Consider the following 20,309-nt stretch of genomic DNA (forward strand, 5'->3'; position numbering starts at 1 on the left):
CTTAATAAATGTGTTATTGAAAGAAACGCAAGAGAGGCTGGGAGCCTACACTTACAATATCACAGAAGAGTACCACAGAATATTCTGAGTTGGAAGGGACCCATAAGGATCATCAAGTCCAAGTCTTAAGTGAATGAACCATGTGGGGATCAAACCCACAACCATAGTGTCTTATTAGCACCAAGCTCTAACCAACTGAGCTAATCTGAAGCCTGGGAAGACAAATCAGATGGAGCACAAGAAGAACACCAGTGAAAAAAACCCAGCATTCCAATGTTTAGTATCTTCATAAGCGATCTGGATGATGGGATAGAATGTACAATTTTCTAATGATACCAAACTGAGTGGGCAACTGGTCACTTTGGAAGGGAGAGCCAGCCTGCAGGAGGACTGCATAGGCTGGAATAGTGGGCTAACAAGAACCTTATGAAGTTAAACAAGGACAGGTCTAAGGTCTTGCACCTGGAAAAACAGAATCCAGGAGTGCAGCACAGGCTGGGATCTACCTGGCTGGGGAGCAGCTCTGTGGAAAGGGACCTGGTGGTCCTAGTGGACAACAAGCTCAATATGAGTGAATAGTGTGCTACTGGGCAAAGCAAGCCCACAGAATGACAACCTGCATGAACGTGTGCATCCCTAGCAGAGATAAAGAAGTCATACCCTGCCCTACTCAGTGCTTTTCAGGACACCTGGAATACTGCATTCACTTTCATTCACAGCTATACAAAAAAGGTGTGGACAGGCTGGACAGGGTCCAGAGAGGGGCCACAAAAAAGGAAAGGCTGAGAGAACTGAGTTTGTTCAGTCTTGAGAAAAGAAAGCTCAGGTCAAACCTTATCATCATGTTCCAGTATTTAAAGGGCGGCTACAAAGGCGATGTACCTTTGTAAGGTGGCTACCTTTTTACAAGGAGTCACAGGGGAAAGGGGATAAGGGATACATATTACTCCTGTGGAAATTCTGACTGGACACAAAAGGAAATATTTCACAATGAGAACAATCAGCCATTGGAATAATCTCCCCAGGGAAGCGGTGAATTTCCCAACACTGGACACATTTAAGATTCAGCCAGACAGGGTGCTGGGTCATTTTGTCTAGACCACGCTTTTGCCAAGAAAGGTTGGTCCAGATGATCCTTGGGGTCTCTTTCAACCCGTTATTTTATGATTCTGGGTTTTTTCCTGTCATTATAAGCCATCTCTGTAATTCATACAAATATATGGCTTTCTAATTCATGTGAAAACATATTTATCTATTAATAATGAAAACATCCCCCTACTCCTCATGTAAAGTGCATTCCCAATGCAAAATAAACAGAAAGTCTGTGCACTAGAGTGTAATGTACAGTATAGTGATCCAAGTTTAAATGAGCTGGCTCAAGAAAAGGAGCTACAGCAGCAGAGCACAAAACTTTTCTTCCTATAGGTAGACTCCTCTGAGCTCCCTGGCTGGGTTATGTTTCTCCATGACATGCTGCAGAAGGCAGTACAGACATACCCAAAGACAAAACAAACAGAGCAGATGCAGAGACACATGGAAACAGTGAGCCACCGGTCGGCAAGACAGCAAGCAGTCAGCACGCTTCAGTAGCTCAAACGCTGGCAAGCTTTCAGCCAGCAAGGTACAGTCATCAGGTGGGATCTGAAGGAGACCATGGGGTGACTTTGTGATAGGGAGCTCTTCCCAAGGAAGACCATAGGTGATACCATCATTTAGACACAGGTGGAATTGCAGTGATGGGGAATGACCTCATGTGGTGGGGGAAAAGTCCATAAAGCTGACAGGGAGAGAGGGAGCTTAAGAAGGGCTGGAACAAAGGAGAAGAAGCTTAGGTTTAATATGTACACAAGAATCAGGCCTGAAAACGATTCCCAGTCTCTCTGGGTGGCAGTTTCCCAAAGATTGCAGAAGTTCACTTTGCTTGTGCTGATAGGCATCACAGAAGCAGGTTTATAAAGACTAATACTGGCCTCTAAATATTTGAAATCTTCACTTATTTGAGTTATATGTGTAACAGGATGAAAAGACTGTATCATATCTTTGTTAACAACCTCATTAATGAAAACCCTAATTGCTGGCTAATGCTTAAACCAGCAAATAGTACGTATTTCTTGAGCAGTCAGTCACATTAAGCATCAAGTTACTTCTCCCTCACACTTCCGAGATGATGTTCAGCTTTCAAAGGGAAAAGAGGGAAAAAGAATGCTACCTGCAGTCTCGTAATAGTGTCAGTTGTAAAAAAGACTCAGCTTCATGATTTCCAAAGTTGCTATTTTTGTACATGCTTGGAAAAAGCACAGTTTAACAAAACTTCACAATCAGCGATCCTCACAAAATGTTCAGCTTGTGTTTGCCAGCTCTTCACCAAGCCAATTCATTTTTTAAAAGCAGTTTAGCAGAGATAACCACTTTGATTTAGATTTGAATTCTTCTGTATGGCATTCATCAGTAGAAATGAAATACTTTGGAGATAAAAACAATCATATTGTTTCATTAGCCTGAAATATTTCAGATGGGGTCAGCAATAAAAGTAGATAGCTTTTAGATATGAGCACAGCAGAAAAACTATGTTTCACAGTGAGAGTTCAGAATGACTCTGGCAAATAACCTGCTCTTCTAACAGAAGAAGTGAGAGTAAGGTCAGGTCAGCACATGGACTGACTTGTTTGGCTGATGAAGGTCTTGCTGTTCTTTGAGCTCTGTGTGTTGTGCATCCTAATACACAGAGTTTCAAAGCTTCCTGGTGGTTGCTTTACCTCATGGGGAAAAGCAAACACAGTGGCAAATGTTCCATAAACTCCAAAGACAGAGCCAACCTTATGATCTACACACATTATTTTCCCAGAAGGCAAGTCAAAATAGGATGCCTTTCACGCATAGATGTCTCAGAGTGTTCTTCCTCCTTCAAACTCCTGATGAGATATCACTCCAGATCGGAAACATTTATGAATGCTCCTTTCTCCAGGCCATCACAAGATTTAAGAAAGGTTGTAGAAGTCAGTGTGAGCCCCAAACCAGATTTTAATCAGTACTTGACTGACCTCCTAATGCATTCATTTCGTTATAGAAAAGCTAAAAATTACTTTCATTAGAAAAACAAGCATTGGAGAACCAAAGCACTAGTATTTCAGGAGGCAACGTGTAAAGCAAGCAAGAAAATTCCAGACAAAATACTTTTTAATTCCATTTCATCTTGGAAAGTTACTACTCAGACTTCACTAGAATACAACACCACAACCTAGTAAAGATTTTTAGCTTGACCAGCAGAGTACCCTGTGGCAGTCTATAAAGCCAACTTGTTGGTATTAACATACAAGACACAACTTAGAACTTAAGTTCTAAGAGACAACTTTGAAGTGAAAAAAAGAACTAAAACAAAATAAACAATGTACTGAACTTCAACTGCTTTTCAGATTAAAATTTTATTCATGTATATTGCTGAGACTTAATTTTTAAACTTCTGAGGTACATCAGAAGTTATTTTGGGACCTTAACTTAAACTATGAGGCACAAGCTGTCATTCTGAGATATCATCAGAAAGATTACAATGAAATGGTAAAGGGAAGAGTCATTCCCTCTAGGCCAGCTGAAGCAGGAATGGCACATCTTCATCTCTCCAAGTCCACCACAACCCCTAAATTGTACAATAGCACACTTCAATTATTCCTCTGCTTTTAGTGTGCTGAAAATAAGACTGACATCATAAACCAATTTTAACTAATATTATAAAGCTAAGTGCATGCCAATGTCAGTAAATGAAATGTAAAATTAATTGTGCTGCAAGAGAGGAAGGCCCTGTGAAAGAATTCACTGTGGTAGTAAATGGTGAGCACTTTGCATGCCCTCAAGCTGCACTGAAGTCATTACTACTCAGATGTCACGAAGGTAGTTTCACAAAGTCTTTTTCAACACGATGTTCATAATTTATTTTCAGACAGACACAAAAACCAGCTAGCCAGACCCAAGACTCACTGATGTTAGCTTTTCATGATTCCAAAGGGCAGTATTTGGCCTCAGACTGGTGGACAGGAGGCTCTCTGTAACTGAAGTTTTGATGGAACACAAGATTGTCTCCTCAAGAGCGACAAAACATTTTCAGAAACAAGTACAAATGTCACGTTCTCTAAACGGGCGATCATTACCTAGAGAGCTAAAACAAACATGAAAGTAAACAGGGAAACTTTTAAAAGCTGGTACTCAACATCTCAGGTTTCTACGTATCCTCACATCACTGCTGCTTACTTTCCTGGACAAACAAGACTTGACTGCTCTTAGCAATATACTCGCAGTGCAACTATGGATGGATGAACTTCTATATGCTATCTTCATGCCTTAATTACAGCACTGCCAGAGAGAGTAAGTCTCCTTTAGTGGTGATTATGTTCAGAAATATGAGGCAGGCAGGTAAGGTTGGCAGGACATCACAGTCAGGGAGGAAAAAGGCAACTGGAAGTTGTGAAAACAAAAGAAAACAAAGATGTTGAAATAATCCATAGGAGAGAACACATCCTTTTAGACATCTTCCTCTTTAAAAGCCTGTTTTCTTTTCACAACTACAATTAATGAAGCAATAGGGAGGGCTGAACTTGATACCAAACAGTTTTAGGACCAGGAGCTGAAAGTACAGGGATAACTTGTTCCATGCTTCCCCAGGGCGTGCAAAATGCAGGTCTGAGTGAGTCACTGGACAGGCAGGGGAGTTCAGGGACACAAATGGCCAATTTAACAAGTATGCTAATGTTCACTGAAGGGAATGATAATTAGAAGAGCAAGCTGTGTCTTAGGGATGAGATGAAGAGACAGTGAGGAGATTCAGTTTTTTGGAAGGAAATGTGCTGAGCTGGGAAGTTATCTGTGCTCTCTACCACTGAGATCCTGACTCTGCTACAGAAATATTGACTGTACTTTTGTGGAAGATTGTTTAAAAACAATCTAGATATCACACAAATACATTTTTGTACATAAAACATGGTCTTTGAAGTCTCTGCATCTTGGTCATATTCTGTAGAAGGGAATATTGCCTACTACACAGGGATTAACACCCACAAGTGTAAGTAAAATGCTGTGACAAGGTGGTGCTGCAGAATGAAGCAGCATTAACAGCCTTGTTTCCAACATTGTTCTTGATCAAAAGAGATTACCCTAAATACATATAACTTATAGTGGTTCTATAATTAATAATCGTAAGAATAATAATTTCCAGAAAATCTGTGGCTCCTCAAACACGTAGACAGGGAGTAACTTTGCTCTGTAAGGTCACACTCTTTGGTATTTATATGCCAAGGTCTTTGCATATGTATTCACATTTGAAGAACTGGTTCCCAACACCATAACGCAAAACTCCACCTCCATACATAATTTAACATGGCCATACGAAACTTAGTTTAATATGCAAAGCAAAGAACACATGAAGTGATAAACATTTAATGTGAGTGGAGTTGAAGGTGACACACTACCATAAAACGAAAACATATAAAGCAGTATTTGTTCTTCCTGTCATCCTCTGCTAGACAACTTGATAACAAAATGACATACATGTATTTCCAGACTTAATCTGGATGCACGACAAAACCTAAAATTTAAACTAGCAGGCCCTAAGGATTTGAATCCAAGAATAGGCTATGCCAAGAGAAAACAGTGAAATCTGATGAAATCTTTTCAAAAGAATGATCCCTCAAATGTGTCATGCCAAGATTATAAATGTAACCAAATATCCACAGAACCTACAGGCAAAATTTAAAATAGAAACCAGCCTTTGAATACAAGAATGACCTGAGCCAAAGATGAGCATATTTTTCTTTAAAAACAGTTTTTGCTAGTTGTTTATTTTCAATGTATTAGTCATTAATGTGACACTGACCAGTAGCTTCTTCTTGCTTACACCCAATTTAAAATAAATATTAATTAAAAAGTCTTGCACCTACCGGAAAACCAACTTTCTTTCCCTACCAATTTTGACCTTTTCTGTTTGGGAGACATCGATTTTTTTTTACCGCCTGTGTTTCTAATGGAGCTTGAAATTAACACGGCTTTTTTGTTTACCTCCTAATTTGTGCACCACCATCATCAGTGCTGTCAGCACAGCTCTGGGAATAGGGCTTGTTTACTGCTTCTGCATAACCAGCAAGTGGAAGCATAGGAGCAGAAAATAGGTTTGGTTTAGAGTTTTCCCTCTATTTATTCTTTTTGTCCAGGTCCTTTTATAGGTTATATACTAATGACTTGAGTGATAGCGTGGCCCGTTTTGTCAATATTCTTTAAATGGAACATAGAAAGACTTGAGCTAGGTCAGGGATATGTTGAATTCCTCTGGTACATGTATCATAAGAATCCGGTATTATTGTTGTGTCAGTCCAAAGCATCTGTCAGCCTTTTGCACAGTGGGAGCTTCAGCGAGACCTCGCACCACCTGTCTAATGTGGAATACTAGCTAGAGAAGTCCCACAGAAACTCATTCTCTGAGTCATGGCTCTGGCACAATATCCCAATCTCTGCATTAAGACAGCTTCCAATATCGGAGTCCCTCCAGTGGTACAGGAACAATGTCACCGAATCAAACACTCAGGATCAGTACACAGGCTTGTACTCTTGAAGATCTGTAGCTTTACCATTCCTGTAAGAATGAACTTATTTCTCTTGGTCACCACCAAAGTGCATGGCCAGGAGCTGATGACATACAAATTAATTTGAATAAGTTACCATGTCATTATCATGTCCTTCAGCAACTACAAGGTTGCTACATGATATGTCCATTTAGTATTATGATAGGTCATTGTATAATTGACATTCGTGATATGCTATGAAACCATTAATATTGCCAACTAAAAATAACTCTATCCATTTTCCAGATAGCACTACATATTCTATGCACTGATGTTGTTTTAGTGCAAAGGGATGGACTACATGATCTGTGAAACTTAGATATGTTTTCCATATGTTTTTCCCTAAGAAACTTTGTGGTCCAAGGTGAGAGGGAACAATTCTGTTCCCAAATATCCCCGTGCCACACTGTCATTGACTCTCGTATGAGTGCTGGCATAATCTGTACATGCAAGAAAACTATTTGCTCATAAAAATATTCTAAACAGCTTTAGAATAGCTGTTCTAAAAAGTCCATCTCTTTAAGTATTATACCCACAAAAGCGTACAAGTCTGGCAATCTTCCTCAAAACAATCTCAGTAACATGAGTTTCTTGTTCCTATCAGAAACGTATCCCTCTTCCTCAAATTCAGTACCATTTCCTGCTATGCTCCCCAGTTTCCCCCTGCATACAATATACCACTTCATGATTCTGAGAATTTAGTGCTGCATCGATTCAATGCCTTTGATGATGTGCATGCAACGTATCTAGCCATTGGGCATTCATTAATAAAAATCCTGCTTCATTTCTTGTGAAGGATGAAGAGCTGTGTTTTAAATACAGTAATGTGGTATGTTGTACCTTACCTACTCTGTCAACTGTGCTTCTATGTCAAAATAATAACTTTTGGTTAACTCGAACATACAGTTTATTTCAGTTGTTTTTTTTTCTGTATTCTCTCCCAGATGACAGCCTTGTTGATTTCTGCTTGTATCTTCATGCCTAAAGCCTTTTTCCCCTACAGAAGGTCATTAAGTTTCAGAGGGGCTTTTTTTCTGCATGAAGCTACCAAAATTAGTTTGTCTCTCAGCACCGCCCTGTTAGCATCGCAGAGACTAAACAATTCTGCTTCCTCTGGAGACAGGAATTCAGAAAGGTCATCTCTTGACCCAACCAGGCTGTGCATATGCACTCTGTATCCCCTAGGTTGCCTATGGGCTGAGTATAAATCATTATCAAGTTGCAGAAAGACAAAAGCGAACCTGAATTTTAAAACACGTCTTCTGGGGCAGGAGAGGGGAGGGGCAGGAGATGGAGAGCAAACAGCAACCCAAACCAGAAAATAACCAAAAACCCACAAAAAACCCCAAGGCCTGGAGACTTACTTATTCTTCAGTGAAAAAAACCCTGTAAGGTATGAGAGAAAAAAGAACCCCAAAAATGTAATTCCTAGCCTCCTAAACTGACCCTAAGAGGAAGCATCATATCTAAAGAGGAGGAGAGGTTGACTTACCTTGGAAAGTGAGTTACTTGGCCATTCATTTGCCCTTGTGGCAGGTTTGTGATGGGGAGACTTGCCTGTTAGTGGGCATGTTTCCTAAGCCATCCAATCTGATTTTAATAATCTGTTTACTTCTGGCCTGAGCTACACGGAAGCAAATGACAACAGAGACCACCAAGAGTCTTCTGAGCAACCCAGACTCAGTGGATTTTCTCAAAAGTAGTTTAAATAAAAGATACTTGGACTACACCACAATAACACTGGGACAATTTGGGACCTAACAGTGTCTCAGAAGAGAAATTTGCCTGCAGATTAGGAAAGGGTTCTCTCCTCTTCCTCTGTAATCATGTAGTGGGAACCATTAATAGTAAACATTTGTCATTTCTTTGCAAATGAAATAAACAGGCTTCTCCTAACAACAGTGGTTAACACAGATGACTGGAGTGATGGGATGCGGTGCTTTTCATTGTAATTGCTATAGCACTGTGCATCTGCTGAACCAGCTCATTTGGGCCACTGCCGAAAGGCTGAATGTTGGTCTGAATGGACCATGGTCTGACTGGGAAAACCAACCTCAAATGTAGTTTATCCCTGAAGTTCAAAAGCAGTTCTCTAAGCAGATCCCTGGTCTTATGCTCACAGGACTCAGACACAGTTTGAAGTATGCTGGAAGGATTTCCACAAGTGTTTAGTCAAGGTTTACTAAACTAAGTTGGTTTGCACCAGCATGCAAATATTTACCAGGGCACAAAATCAGAGGATCTTAAAGACATAATCTTAAAATGATGAAAATTATTTATGTTTGTATTCTTATCCACTGCTATTACAGTAATTGTCTTAAAAATAGATTCATGGATTTTTCTGATTTCATTTCAATTTTTGTTGAAGACTGATGTATCAGAATGTTAATGTTACATAATTATATATTCTGTAAATTAAAGCAGCATGGCGTACTGGTTGGGAAAAGCACATTTCACACTTCGTTACTTCTGCTGCAACTCAACCAATGTTAAGTTCTGAATCTTCTGTTTCCAGCAGTCAGGGTTTCTTTGGTTGTTACTTTTTTCAGGTGCTTCTGCTCCCTGGTTATTTGTCATTTATCCACAAGCTGTACTGTCCCCCTGACGGACATGTGGATGGCGACGGTGGAAGTGTGGTGGTTTCCTCTAGTAACAAACAGAGCTAACAATGGAAGTGAATGGTAGGTTTGGGAAATGCATATGGTGGCAGTATAGCTTGCGGATTCTTAGCACATTTCCATACTGACTTGGAGTTTTGATACCAGTAGTGAGAACAGAAGAGAATATATCTGATTTATTTTGATTGGTACTGCAGAAGGAAGTCACAGCATGTTACAGACTTTTCATTTGACTCACAAAATCCAGACGTGCTGAGTTCAAATTGGTAATATTGTCAGAGTGGTTGAAGTATTAAACTGTAAACATAAAAGAGAGTTCAAAGAGTTGTTGATCACCTTTAAAAGACATAAATATTTGAATTTATTCACATAGGTTTAAGAATTTATGAATGATGGAACCAGTCAGCTGTATGACACCAGCTCTAACCATATCACAAATGGGAGCACTGGTAAGTTGCAATGCTTATTTAGTAGCTTAAAGCTGCACATGTGGATTTTTCAGGCAGCAGCAGGAGTGCCATATCTCCCACTGATCACATATCTTATTGTATGCCACAGCAGAAGCAGCACCCTCACAGATGTGAAATCTTCCCCCATCCAGACCACAAACAGACAGCTCAGAGCCTTTGGTTTCAGTCTGGCTTCTAACCAGCAAGCGGATTGTATGCAACAAAATATGCTGCTTTCAAACTCTGTGCAATGTGCACAGACGGCGTCAGTGGCCGAGCACAAAGTCTTTCTCTGTGAAGTTCTGTGCATCAGCCTCTTTACCTTTTAACTCCTTCTGAAGTAGGCCTCTTACTGAAGCTGCAGGTTACACTATGCTAACAACAAACTGATTCCCTAGGGATGCAGTTATACACCATTTCACAATGCTTCCCATACTTTAAAGGATATAAACTCTTTTTATTGTCATAAACAAAAAGCTGCCATCACTGCAATGGCACAGCCGCTTCTATTTAAGCAACTTCTATCATCTCCTTGTGCTTTCAAGCACTCTGAAATACCAAGACTCACAATACCACCAAATTTTACATATCAAGGCAAATAAGGGTTAAGTTTCTGGTCTGGTATCACCAGAAGCTCAGAGCAGAAATAGAGGCAACGTGTCCTGAACGGCAGTCCTGCACTGTAACCCCAAGCACATCGTTCCATAAAGGTACTTTATTTCATGATGCACATTTTTCTTTCCAACTTGGCAGTTTGACTTCTTTTTAAGACTTTTAATTATAGTTCAAATTATGTTCAATTTATTTTTCCATGGCTGTTTTTTTCCTGTCTAGCACTTTTCTGTTTTTTCCTCTCTCCAGAAATACCAAATGTTTTAAAACCTCTTTTGTTGTTAGCAAGCAGGAAAGGAGGAGAATTTTTGAGAATGTCTCTCTCTTTCTCCATGGAGGAAACAAAACAGATGTTGTGCCCTCCTCAGGGAGAAGGATCCTATCACACAGCAGGTGTGAGCAAAGGCTGCTTTGCGTGTGGAGAGAAAGAGCTGCATTAAAGGATCTTGCTGGAAAAGCAAAACTGATAGCAAAAGCATTTGTTCTTTTGAGTTAGAAAGAGAAGTTCATTCGCCTAAAGAAAAGAAGGGATATGGAGAAAGCAGTAGGGAAAATAACACCCTGCTTTGCATTGGCAGGAGGAGCAAGGGCTACTGCCAACTTTCCCAATATTAATCTACCATTTCCCTTAAAGCAACAGTTCTACACAACAAAGAATGGCATGAAAATGTCTACTTTGGTTTTATAAAAGCTTTAATGCTTCAGCCTCAAACCAAGAATAGCCTACAGACCCCACCTCCCAAAACATCCATAGCAAAATGTGGGTTCCTTTTAAACCTCATTATTTCTGAAGGGGGTCAACACTGGCCTTTCTAAGAATTTAGGTTGACATTATTGGGTAACTTTTACAACCTGAAAGATCTCCTAAACCCTTCATTGTGACCTCAAAAAATAATTTTAAAAATTCCCTAGCATAATAAGAAACAATTGCTGAAAATATAATTTCACCTTTTGAAACACTTCCTTTGTGTATATGTGAACACCAGTTAAGAAATAATGTTTGTGTTAACACCAGTAAATCTCAGACAACTCGGAGTCCCTACAGAAGCACAGCCCATTGCATATAGCAATAATTACACAGAAACCAGCACAGTTAGTTCCATCCTCTTGATATTGGCCTCATTTAGGATGAAACAGTGATGATCAGTCTCTATCACACAGGGGGAGATGGAGCTTTCTCCATCTCCATGAAGACCGGTCTACTACTGTAAAGAAAAAAATATTTCCTTTTGAGTTTTAATTTTTGTTCTCTCACAGATCAAAGAGTACCTTCCCCTGCGTGAATTAAGTCATGTTTGCATAAATGTCAGCTCACTTTTAAGGACACTCCTGCATTACAGGCAGCCAGTTTTATCTGCAGAGCTCAATTTTAAAAAAAAGGAGACATCAAATGAGCTGGTCCCAATGCTTCTTCCAAGATTAAATTTAAGAAGGGACAGGTGTTCATAGGCATTATTTATACTGAAATGCAGGCCCAGATGCATCCCTAGAATCTCCAAAATTCTTCTGTCACCCTCCCCTGGCATCTTTTTTCTTTTATGTGGGAATGATGCCACAGCAAATAAGACCCTGTTTGCTTACGAATGAAAGAGCTAGGGTATTTAGGTACCCTTTCACTTGTTTAGTTCATCTGTTCAGTTTTGATGGATGCATTTTTGACAAGTCCTCAGTAAGCAAAACTGGCTGGTTTACACAGGGGGCTAAGGGTGCTGGAGGACAGGCAAGGCTGCTGCATACTCACATATATAAATAGGCAACAGCCAAATGCTGCTCAAAATTGCTGAGAAGGGTTAGCACATTGTGTCATGAACACCATAGTTGTATAAATATCACCGAGTGCAGCAGGAAATCAACAGAGAGCGGCACCAGAGGTGCATGAGGAGAACACAGAGCCAAAGCTACAGCAGCAGATCTGTTCAGAAACCCCCAAACCCATGTTCCCAGGACCTGTATGCCTTGGAGCTCACACCACAGCATAGCAATTCATCAGATCATATACTGGTGCACAGACTTCTGTTCTTTGGATTAATTATGGCAGAGACCAGGGCACTATCACTTCTGCACAACCCTTTTTACTGCAGGTAACAGTGTCAAAGTATTGTGAACAAACCCCCTCTTCCTCTGAAAAAAATAAAAATATACATCTTTTTTTGGTTGGAGTTGCTTTTGCATGACAAGTGAGTCAGCCAATGTTTGGAGGTGGAATTGCCTGGAATAACTACCAGCAGGAGTTCAATTCAGTTTTACATAGGAACACTATTCTAAAGCAAAGGACAGCTAAAAAACAATTGTTTTCTTTTTGTGGTATCATGTTCTAACTGCAAATAGCCATTGTGGCCTCAGTGCTACCTTTCTGACCCAGCAGCGAAGGGACAAGGGACAGGACTGTGCACTGTGCCAGTACTACTGCCCAAGAGTGTCCAGGAGGGCAGTGGTTCACACTCTTTGTATCAGTGGCAGGCCACAGACTCTCAGCAAAGCAGGTGACTTCATCAGATCCTACAGAGCCATGCTTTGTAAGAACTGAAAGAAGATCCCAACTCCAAACTGTCTTTACTTTTTTTACTCTCTTTGAAGTGGAAATGTGTTCTGCTGCATACATGAACCTCTGGAAATACTGAGGAGCCAGGCTAGGTTTGTCTCCATTACCCAAATACACTCTGTATTTTCTATTCTTGAGAAATAAACAGATTAATAAGTTTGGTCCATCAAACAATAAATAATTTGTGTGCACAAATAGATTTGATTGACAACAGCCCAGTGATGCACGCTACCAATGCAGCAACCTGCCTGCTGCAAAAGCAATGTGTTCTCCAACTCTCAGAAAGCAAAGGGATACAGCTGCTGAAGGATGATGTGAAATTAAAGAGGGAACGAAACGTGTGATCTTATTTAATCACACCTGGTGCTTCAATTTTTCAGTAACAGCACCCTGCTAGACTGTGTCAAATCAGTTCTACAAAGAAAAAAATTATAGTTGGAAAAATGAATTAACTCTTTCATCCCTGCTGTTAATATGTTATTCTAGTCAGAAACGTCTTTAGCAGTGGCTGTTAAAGATCCTTTTTTCTCAGACGAAAGGTGCTCAGCATCTGACTAAACGGAGCTCAGTGGATGACAGGGCTCCTGTGCCAGCAGGTGAGTGTGTGCCCTCACATTGAGAGAAGCACAGGTCTTAGGTGTGTGAATAAGCTATTATTATACAAAACAAATCTTCCTGGTCAGAATCAACTTGAAGGATTGAAGTGCCACACTGGGACCAGTCATTTCTATTTGTTTCCTTAGGTGGGTGGCACATATGTGCAGAGAGACAGTCAGAGGAAGCAGGACAGCTGGGAACAGCAGAATGCAAAAGGGCAGAAAGCAGCTCTTCCCTTGCTTTGGACGCTCTGCTCAGCACAGATTTCCTGTAAGAAGAAAATTTATCCCAGCAATTCCCTGGTTTCTGTTTTCTTTTGGGCTTTTCTTTTTTGAAGATTTTTGTTTGTTTGTTTTAAGTCTTATTTTGCAGTTTGGGTTAATATTAAATATCAAACATAATTTCATTCTGCGGGCATTGCACAGTGTGATTACTGTGTCTCATTGGCTAGTCAGACACTGTTCCTCAGTGTGCCCTATGTACTAATAAATCACTTGTGGTAATAGACAGTAAGGTGCTCTATCTAATATAAAAAATAGCAATTGTGGTCAAATGTTCCATTCTTTGGGGAAAAGGAAAAAAAATAATCCTTCTACATTATTTCATTCAGCAGCAGAAAACAAAAAGCCAAGGTATAATTAGCTTAACATAAACATCTTTATATTAAATTCATCGAGAAGAAAATCAAACATGAAAAATAACTATCGGGCCTACATTCTGGTCTCCTCATTGAATTAATGTCACCAGTATGACACTGGACAAAGTAAGATATACAAGGCTATTGTCTGGATGAGCTGTGTGTTTGGAGAGTAGTTCATTTTTAGAGGGTAGAAATTTCTACATGCAAGTGTTACTTGTTTAAGAAATTGGTATTTATTTGGACAATACTGCCTCACGAGATGTCTAATTTTTACAGTATGGATTCAGCCAATTTACTGAAATACTAAGGCATTAAAGTAAATACCTCAGAACAATTTTAAGAACATTGCAGTCTCTTCATCATTACTTGTATAACTCAGAGAGATTATCATACCAAGGAGCATTTTTTTAATAAATAAAAAAGACCTTCACAAATAGAAGATGCTAACACTGCAACACAAGGGTTTAATTTAAACGAGGGATGTTTAAAATGCTGAATATAATCACGATTCAAATTAACAAAGAGAAACCCTTGGTTTAAATCAGTTTTATTCTCATTTTACGTTTTTAATAAGTGTTTTCCTTTAGTGGACAGAATCAAAGACAGAACTGAAATGAACTTTAAAAAATCATCTAGTCTACCCCTTCACTTGAGGCAAAGGCAAATATCCACACAGCTGACTCTTACCTATTCCTTGCACATACAAACCCGCTCTACTCCAGTTCCCCCAAACACTCCATTGCAATATGCTTACAATATGTTTCTAATACCCAAACTAAACCTCCTTAGATGCAAACGGAACTAATTACTCTCCCTCTTACCTTTGGGTAGGTGAAGAGGGCATGCTTACACGCCACTGTGATTCTGTATCACAAATCCTTTAATATACTCCAAAGATTGTCTCTCTTTCTATCTTTATCCTTGCATCCTGGATCTAACTCTTTCAATATTTCCTCACTGGTCTTTTCTAAATCTCTGCTCACTCCTACAGCTCTTTTTCTGGCATTCTCCAGTTTGTCTATACTGTTTCATGGTGTGAAGCCAGCTCTGGACACTATCCCAGCAGAGTGACAGCCAACAAAAACGAGTGAAGGATATCCTATGGCTTACACACAAGACTCACACTTACATTAAAGTCTGGTGTCTTCCCCATTTTCTCCACCAGCCATATCCCAGTGTGACTCATATTCAGCTTGTGATATCCCAATACCACATGCTCTCTCACTGTTACTCAGATATCCCTAGTCTGCATACATACATTTGTTTTCCCTTCCTGGGGAAAACACTTCACTGCAGGCCTTACTCACATTTCCTGAATTTCCATCTTACTCATTTTAACCATTTCTCCATTTTTTCACTTGGGACTAAACCTGCCCTCCACTATATCCAAGGCCTATTGGAGCTTTTAGTCCCTCACACGCTGCATTCTCTAGTCCATTGTTCAAGACACTAATAAAAACCATGGGCAGTACTGACTTGGGGCAGAATCTAACAGCACTGCACTTCAGGCTCCCTCCCCACCTGCCAAGCAAACAATTACTGTTTCTTGAACACAGTACTTCAACGAGTCCTTCACCTGCCTTACAGTAACCTCACCTAGATGATTTTTTAACCTGTTTACTTTTAAGAAGGCTACATGGCTTTCAAAACACTGCAAAAAGCTATACTAAAGACATACCTATTACTTTTATCTCCTACACCTCTTGTTCCACTCAAAAAGGAAATTAGAGAGGTTTGACACATTTTTTTTTCTTAATAAATCCACACTGGCTGTTTTTCTATCAGCTTATTATACTCTAGGTGTTTACAAATTGATTAACAATTTTCAGGAGCATTTCATCATGTATCAAAGTTAAGATGACAGGCTTCCTCATTTTCGTGTTTAAATTTGCCCTTCCTCATCCTTCACAAGTTCTGAAAGAAAAAAGCTAAAGTTCAGGGCTGGTCTCGTCTGACTGCCAGGCACCCGGGGGCAATTTCATGAGACCCCAGTGATTTGACTGTGTCCAGCTCCTCTCCATTACTTCATCTCTGTCCCCCATTCCAGCTTGTTCTTTCCCCTCTATTAAAGTTAATTTAAACCATTCCAGGAACCCCCATCACGACTAACCTGTTTGGGAAAAATGAAACCAAGAAAGGCTGGTGTTCATCCTCCTCATTGTGACCAACTTTCTCGTCCTTGTCCACAAAGTAACACACTCTAATTTCCTATATCTCTCCCCTATTTCTGTAGTATTGAAAAAACTGAATTTTAATACCCCTTGTAGTTGCCACTCACTAAACTAGGTGTTTGTGCTACTTTTTAAATTTGTTCATTCCCAATGCATTATCCTCTTGTCATTAGTAATAGCATTCCTGATTTTCAAGTAATTGCAGAGGGCTGAAGTACTTGTGATATTTTGTGTTTTCCTCCTTCAGTGGGATGGTCTGCTGCTGTGTCTGTAGTATCTTGTCTTCCAAAAGCCTGTCAGCTCCCTTGGACTTTTTTTTCCCTCCTTTCCTAGCTCTTACCTATCAATTCCAAAGTTCAAAGAAACCAGCTCTTTTCAAGTCATTTGACATTATTCAGCTGCTTTCACTCATTCCTTCCTTTCCTTCAGATCAGAAACCCTTTTGTGATCATTTTCACTCACAGTCTTGTCTTCAAATTCTCAACCACTTTCCTCTGATGACTCAGAATAAAGCATAAAGTAAATTTCTTCACTAATTTCCTTTGCTCTCAGAAACAAAAGTAACCCTCTTTCAATTTTAACTCTTATCTGACAGCCTAGACAAGATTCACTTGACCAAGGATAGGCATCTATTCACCTTGTCACCCCAGAGGTCAGGCTCTCCCAGAGTGAGACTCAACCTATACCATAGTAAATGCCCAAAGCAAATCACATCAAACATCTCTGATGGTTCATATTTTTCCTAGAGTGAACCACAATGGGAAGCTCTGACAATTAGCTCACACACTGGCACCTATGAATCACAGAACTATGCCAGATGGAAAGGACCTCTGGAGGCCTCTAGTCCAACTTCCTGCTCAGAGCAGGAGTAGTGTTAGAGCAAGTTGCCCTGGGTTGTGTCCAGTTGAGTCTGGAATATCTACAAGGAAGGAAATCCACATCTTCTCTGGGCCCGTTCCACCTCCCTTTCCCCCCTCCTTATATTTAGTTAGAATTTTCTGCATTACAAATTGTGGCCATTGCCTCTTGTTCTGATCTCATGCACATCTGGGAAGAATCTGGTTCTGTCTTTTCTGCGCTCTCCCAACAGGCAGCTACAAATAGACAGCAGCAACACCCCCTTAACCTTGTCTTCAAACCCAGCCCTCACCCCCTCTTCTGCATCATGTGCTCCAGCTCCTGACCGCCTTGGTGACCTATCCATGGAGCCACTACATTTTGTCATTGTCTTTCCTGTGCTGAGCACAAAACTGCACAGACTGCTCAAGATGTCATTGTGCTACTGCCAACAGGAAGGAAATGATGGGTTCCCTTGACCTGCTGGCTACACTGCTGCTTGTACAGCTCAGGATGTTCCTGTCCTCCTTTGTAGTGGGGGCATACTGCTTGTTCATATTTAATTGTTGTTTATCAAGGTAGTTTTCAGCAAAGCACTACCCAGCCAGCCAGCCCCCAGCATATACTGGTGCAGGGAGTCATTCCATTACAGATGCAGGATTCTGTGTTTGTTGAACTTTCCAAGCCTCTGTCAGCACTTCTCCAGTCTGTCCAGATCCCTCTGAGTGACAATGCTGCCCTCCAGCACACTGAGCCCTGTCTCCAATTTTATATCATCCCACAAATCTGCAGAGGGTGCACTCTGCCTCATCATCACAGTCACCAACAAAGGCATTTGGCCACTGTTGTCCCCTTCATCAATCCCTTAGGGATGCCACTAGGTTCTCCATTCACTTCTTGTCTCCATATGTGTTCCACAAATCAGCAATTTGGCTACAGGGACACTGTGGAAGACCCCATCAAAAGTGTTTTTAAAGTCAAAGTATACAACATGCACTGCTTATCCCTTGCCCACACAACCAGTTCTCTCATCACAGAATGCAATCAGGGTATTTTGCCATTAGTAAATTCATGTTAGCTTCTCTTAGTAGCTAATGTTAGCTACTAAGGTATCCATGTTAGCTACCTCCTTGTTTATTGTGTGCCTGGACCTCTAAACCAGAAAAGATTAATTGCTCCTATGTGTCATCCATACAATGGCCGTCTGTTAATAGTTCTTGATAGTTAAAACACTCCTTACCCCTTGGACCCTTCCTATCAATACTTCTGTTAGTTATTTGAAAAATACAAAAACTTAAGCTCGTGGGCAGTAGATTCCATATGTTAGTAAATTTGTCAGCTTGTTGACATAAATTTAAAGACAGCATATATAAATACATATGGCATTTCTGACAGTTAACACAACACACACTTATTTACATGATTTGCACTTTTATACACAACTCTTGATTGATTTCCATTCCTTACATTCTCATTATATTTGGGCATGAGTACGATAGCTTACGCTAGGTAATTTTTTTTTATTATTTGGGATTTCTGTTAAGTTCTAGTTATAAAACAGAACTTGGTATAAAAGTGAAATGCAATGAAAATGCTGAAGAACAGTATTTTACAAATAAGCTATAAAATCAAGGCAAAAAAGAAGCTTCTCATTTTATTTTTAAGTAATCAGTCTCATTAAGCAAGGAAGCATTCCATCAGTGAACTGAATGTCAGTTCTGGTTGCAATATTTCTCAAGAGCATAGAACTGGTAGATCTCATCCTCTGCCACACAGATTTTGTTTATAAATTCAAAGAGGAAAACAAGCTTTTCAGCTTTTTTTTTTCCTCCCAAGTGGTTTCTTATGTTTTAATGCACTAGTCACTGAATTGAAATAGCTGAACGAACATGAAAAAGATATTATCTCTGCACCTGCAGAAGTAAAAAAAGTTTAGCGCTTCAACAACAGGTGTTTAACCAGTGGCTTTCACCAATTCTGTTGTCCGACTTCCGCTGCATTTCAGCAGCAGTCACTGCTATACATAGAAAAAGTTGAATTTAGGTAATTACAAAAACCTGTAAGATCCAACTTTAGTCTGCTGTTTGGGTTCAAATAAATCCAATGTACTTTTCTTTAAAAAAGTAAATATGTAGCACAGTTTTAATTTAAAATGACATTAAATATTTCATACCCGCTTTGCACTGTACAGTTTGCAATTGTTGGAAATATTGCAATATATTAATCAATTTTTAGTTTTTTGATTTTTTTGAATAGGAAGAAAAAAATTAACCCATGACAGAGACCTTGCTGTGAAAAAAGACACAGAAGCACTTGCTGCCTCATCCGCCATAGAACCCAAGTGTGCGCTGGGGGAAGAAACAGGAATGGGGTAGATGTGAATAAAATCATCTTTTGATATTCAGAATAGTGTTGAAATAATTTTCAAGCAAACATGTTGCTGGCTTCAAAAAGCTTTTATTTCATGCTTTTGCAATTGTAAAAATATCAAGCTATTCAAGCTGTATGTAAAATAATTTGCTTCACTACTCCCAGTACGGTTCTGGCCTCTTTGTATTGTTTGACATTTTTTGCTATCTCAGGCACAGCTCTGAACCAAAAAGCTGAACATGCCAAACAATGCTTTTAAAGCTCAAAAATTGGTGTGCACTTGTAATACTTTACTTATCTCAATCTTCCCTTAATTATAAATGAAAATTCTTCCTAATTTATGCCCAGGCTGGGTTGGACAATAAAGAGAACAGTTCTAAATAGAAACTAGAGATGCTAAAATCCATAATGCTGGGCATGGATGAATTTTATTTTCTGTTTGGCACATCTGTCAAGTACAGAGATCTGATGTGCTGATAAAACAAGACAGCTTATGGCAATAAACTTGTCAGATCCATCTGTTCTTCAGGACATCGAGAAGAAAAGGAATTGCTCCCTGTGGTATTCTGTACGCTTGAGACCACTCCAGAGAGGTTTCCCTCTGCTGCTGAGCAGCAATTCAGCTCTACCACCCTAAGCCAGTGGGTTTCCAGCCTTGTTCCATGTCTTCTACCTGGGCACGTTGTGTACCTGTGGCTTCCTCTCCCTACTCTCCACAGTCTGAGAATTGGTTGATGGGACAGGGATGTAACTATATTGGAAAGGCTTTGACAAAGTCAGGAAACGAAACCCAGAAAAAAAAGTGAAGTCCATACTCAGTCTATCCAACCCAGGGTCCTGGCTCCCACAGTGGCTCTCAGCAGCTGCAGGC

General features: G+C 39.9%; 1 protein-coding gene across 3 annotated transcripts in view; it reads right to left on the bottom strand.

The window, feature by feature from the left end:
* SAMD12 (sterile alpha motif domain containing 12) overlaps positions 1–20,309 on the bottom strand; it is a 176,889-nt gene that overhangs the window by 52,736 nt on the left and 103,844 nt on the right. Inside the window, exon 5 of one of the 3 annotated variants that reach the window (XM_017826431.1) lies at positions 9,498–9,517. The exons of the other annotated variants lie outside the window; for them this stretch is intronic. Coding sequence (XP_017681920.1) covers positions 9,513–9,517 — 5 coding nt within the window. The 3' untranslated portion in view covers positions 9,498–9,512. Of the gene's footprint in view, positions 1–9,497; positions 9,518–20,309 lie in introns of those variants that run through there. 3 annotated transcript variants of the gene reach the window in all.

This window comes from Lepidothrix coronata, unplaced genomic scaffold, assembly GCF_001604755.1.
Source record: "Lepidothrix coronata isolate B3197 unplaced genomic scaffold, Lepidothrix_coronata-1.0 Scaffold126, whole genome shotgun sequence".
NCBI lineage: Eukaryota > Metazoa > Chordata > Aves > Passeriformes > Pipridae > Lepidothrix > Lepidothrix coronata.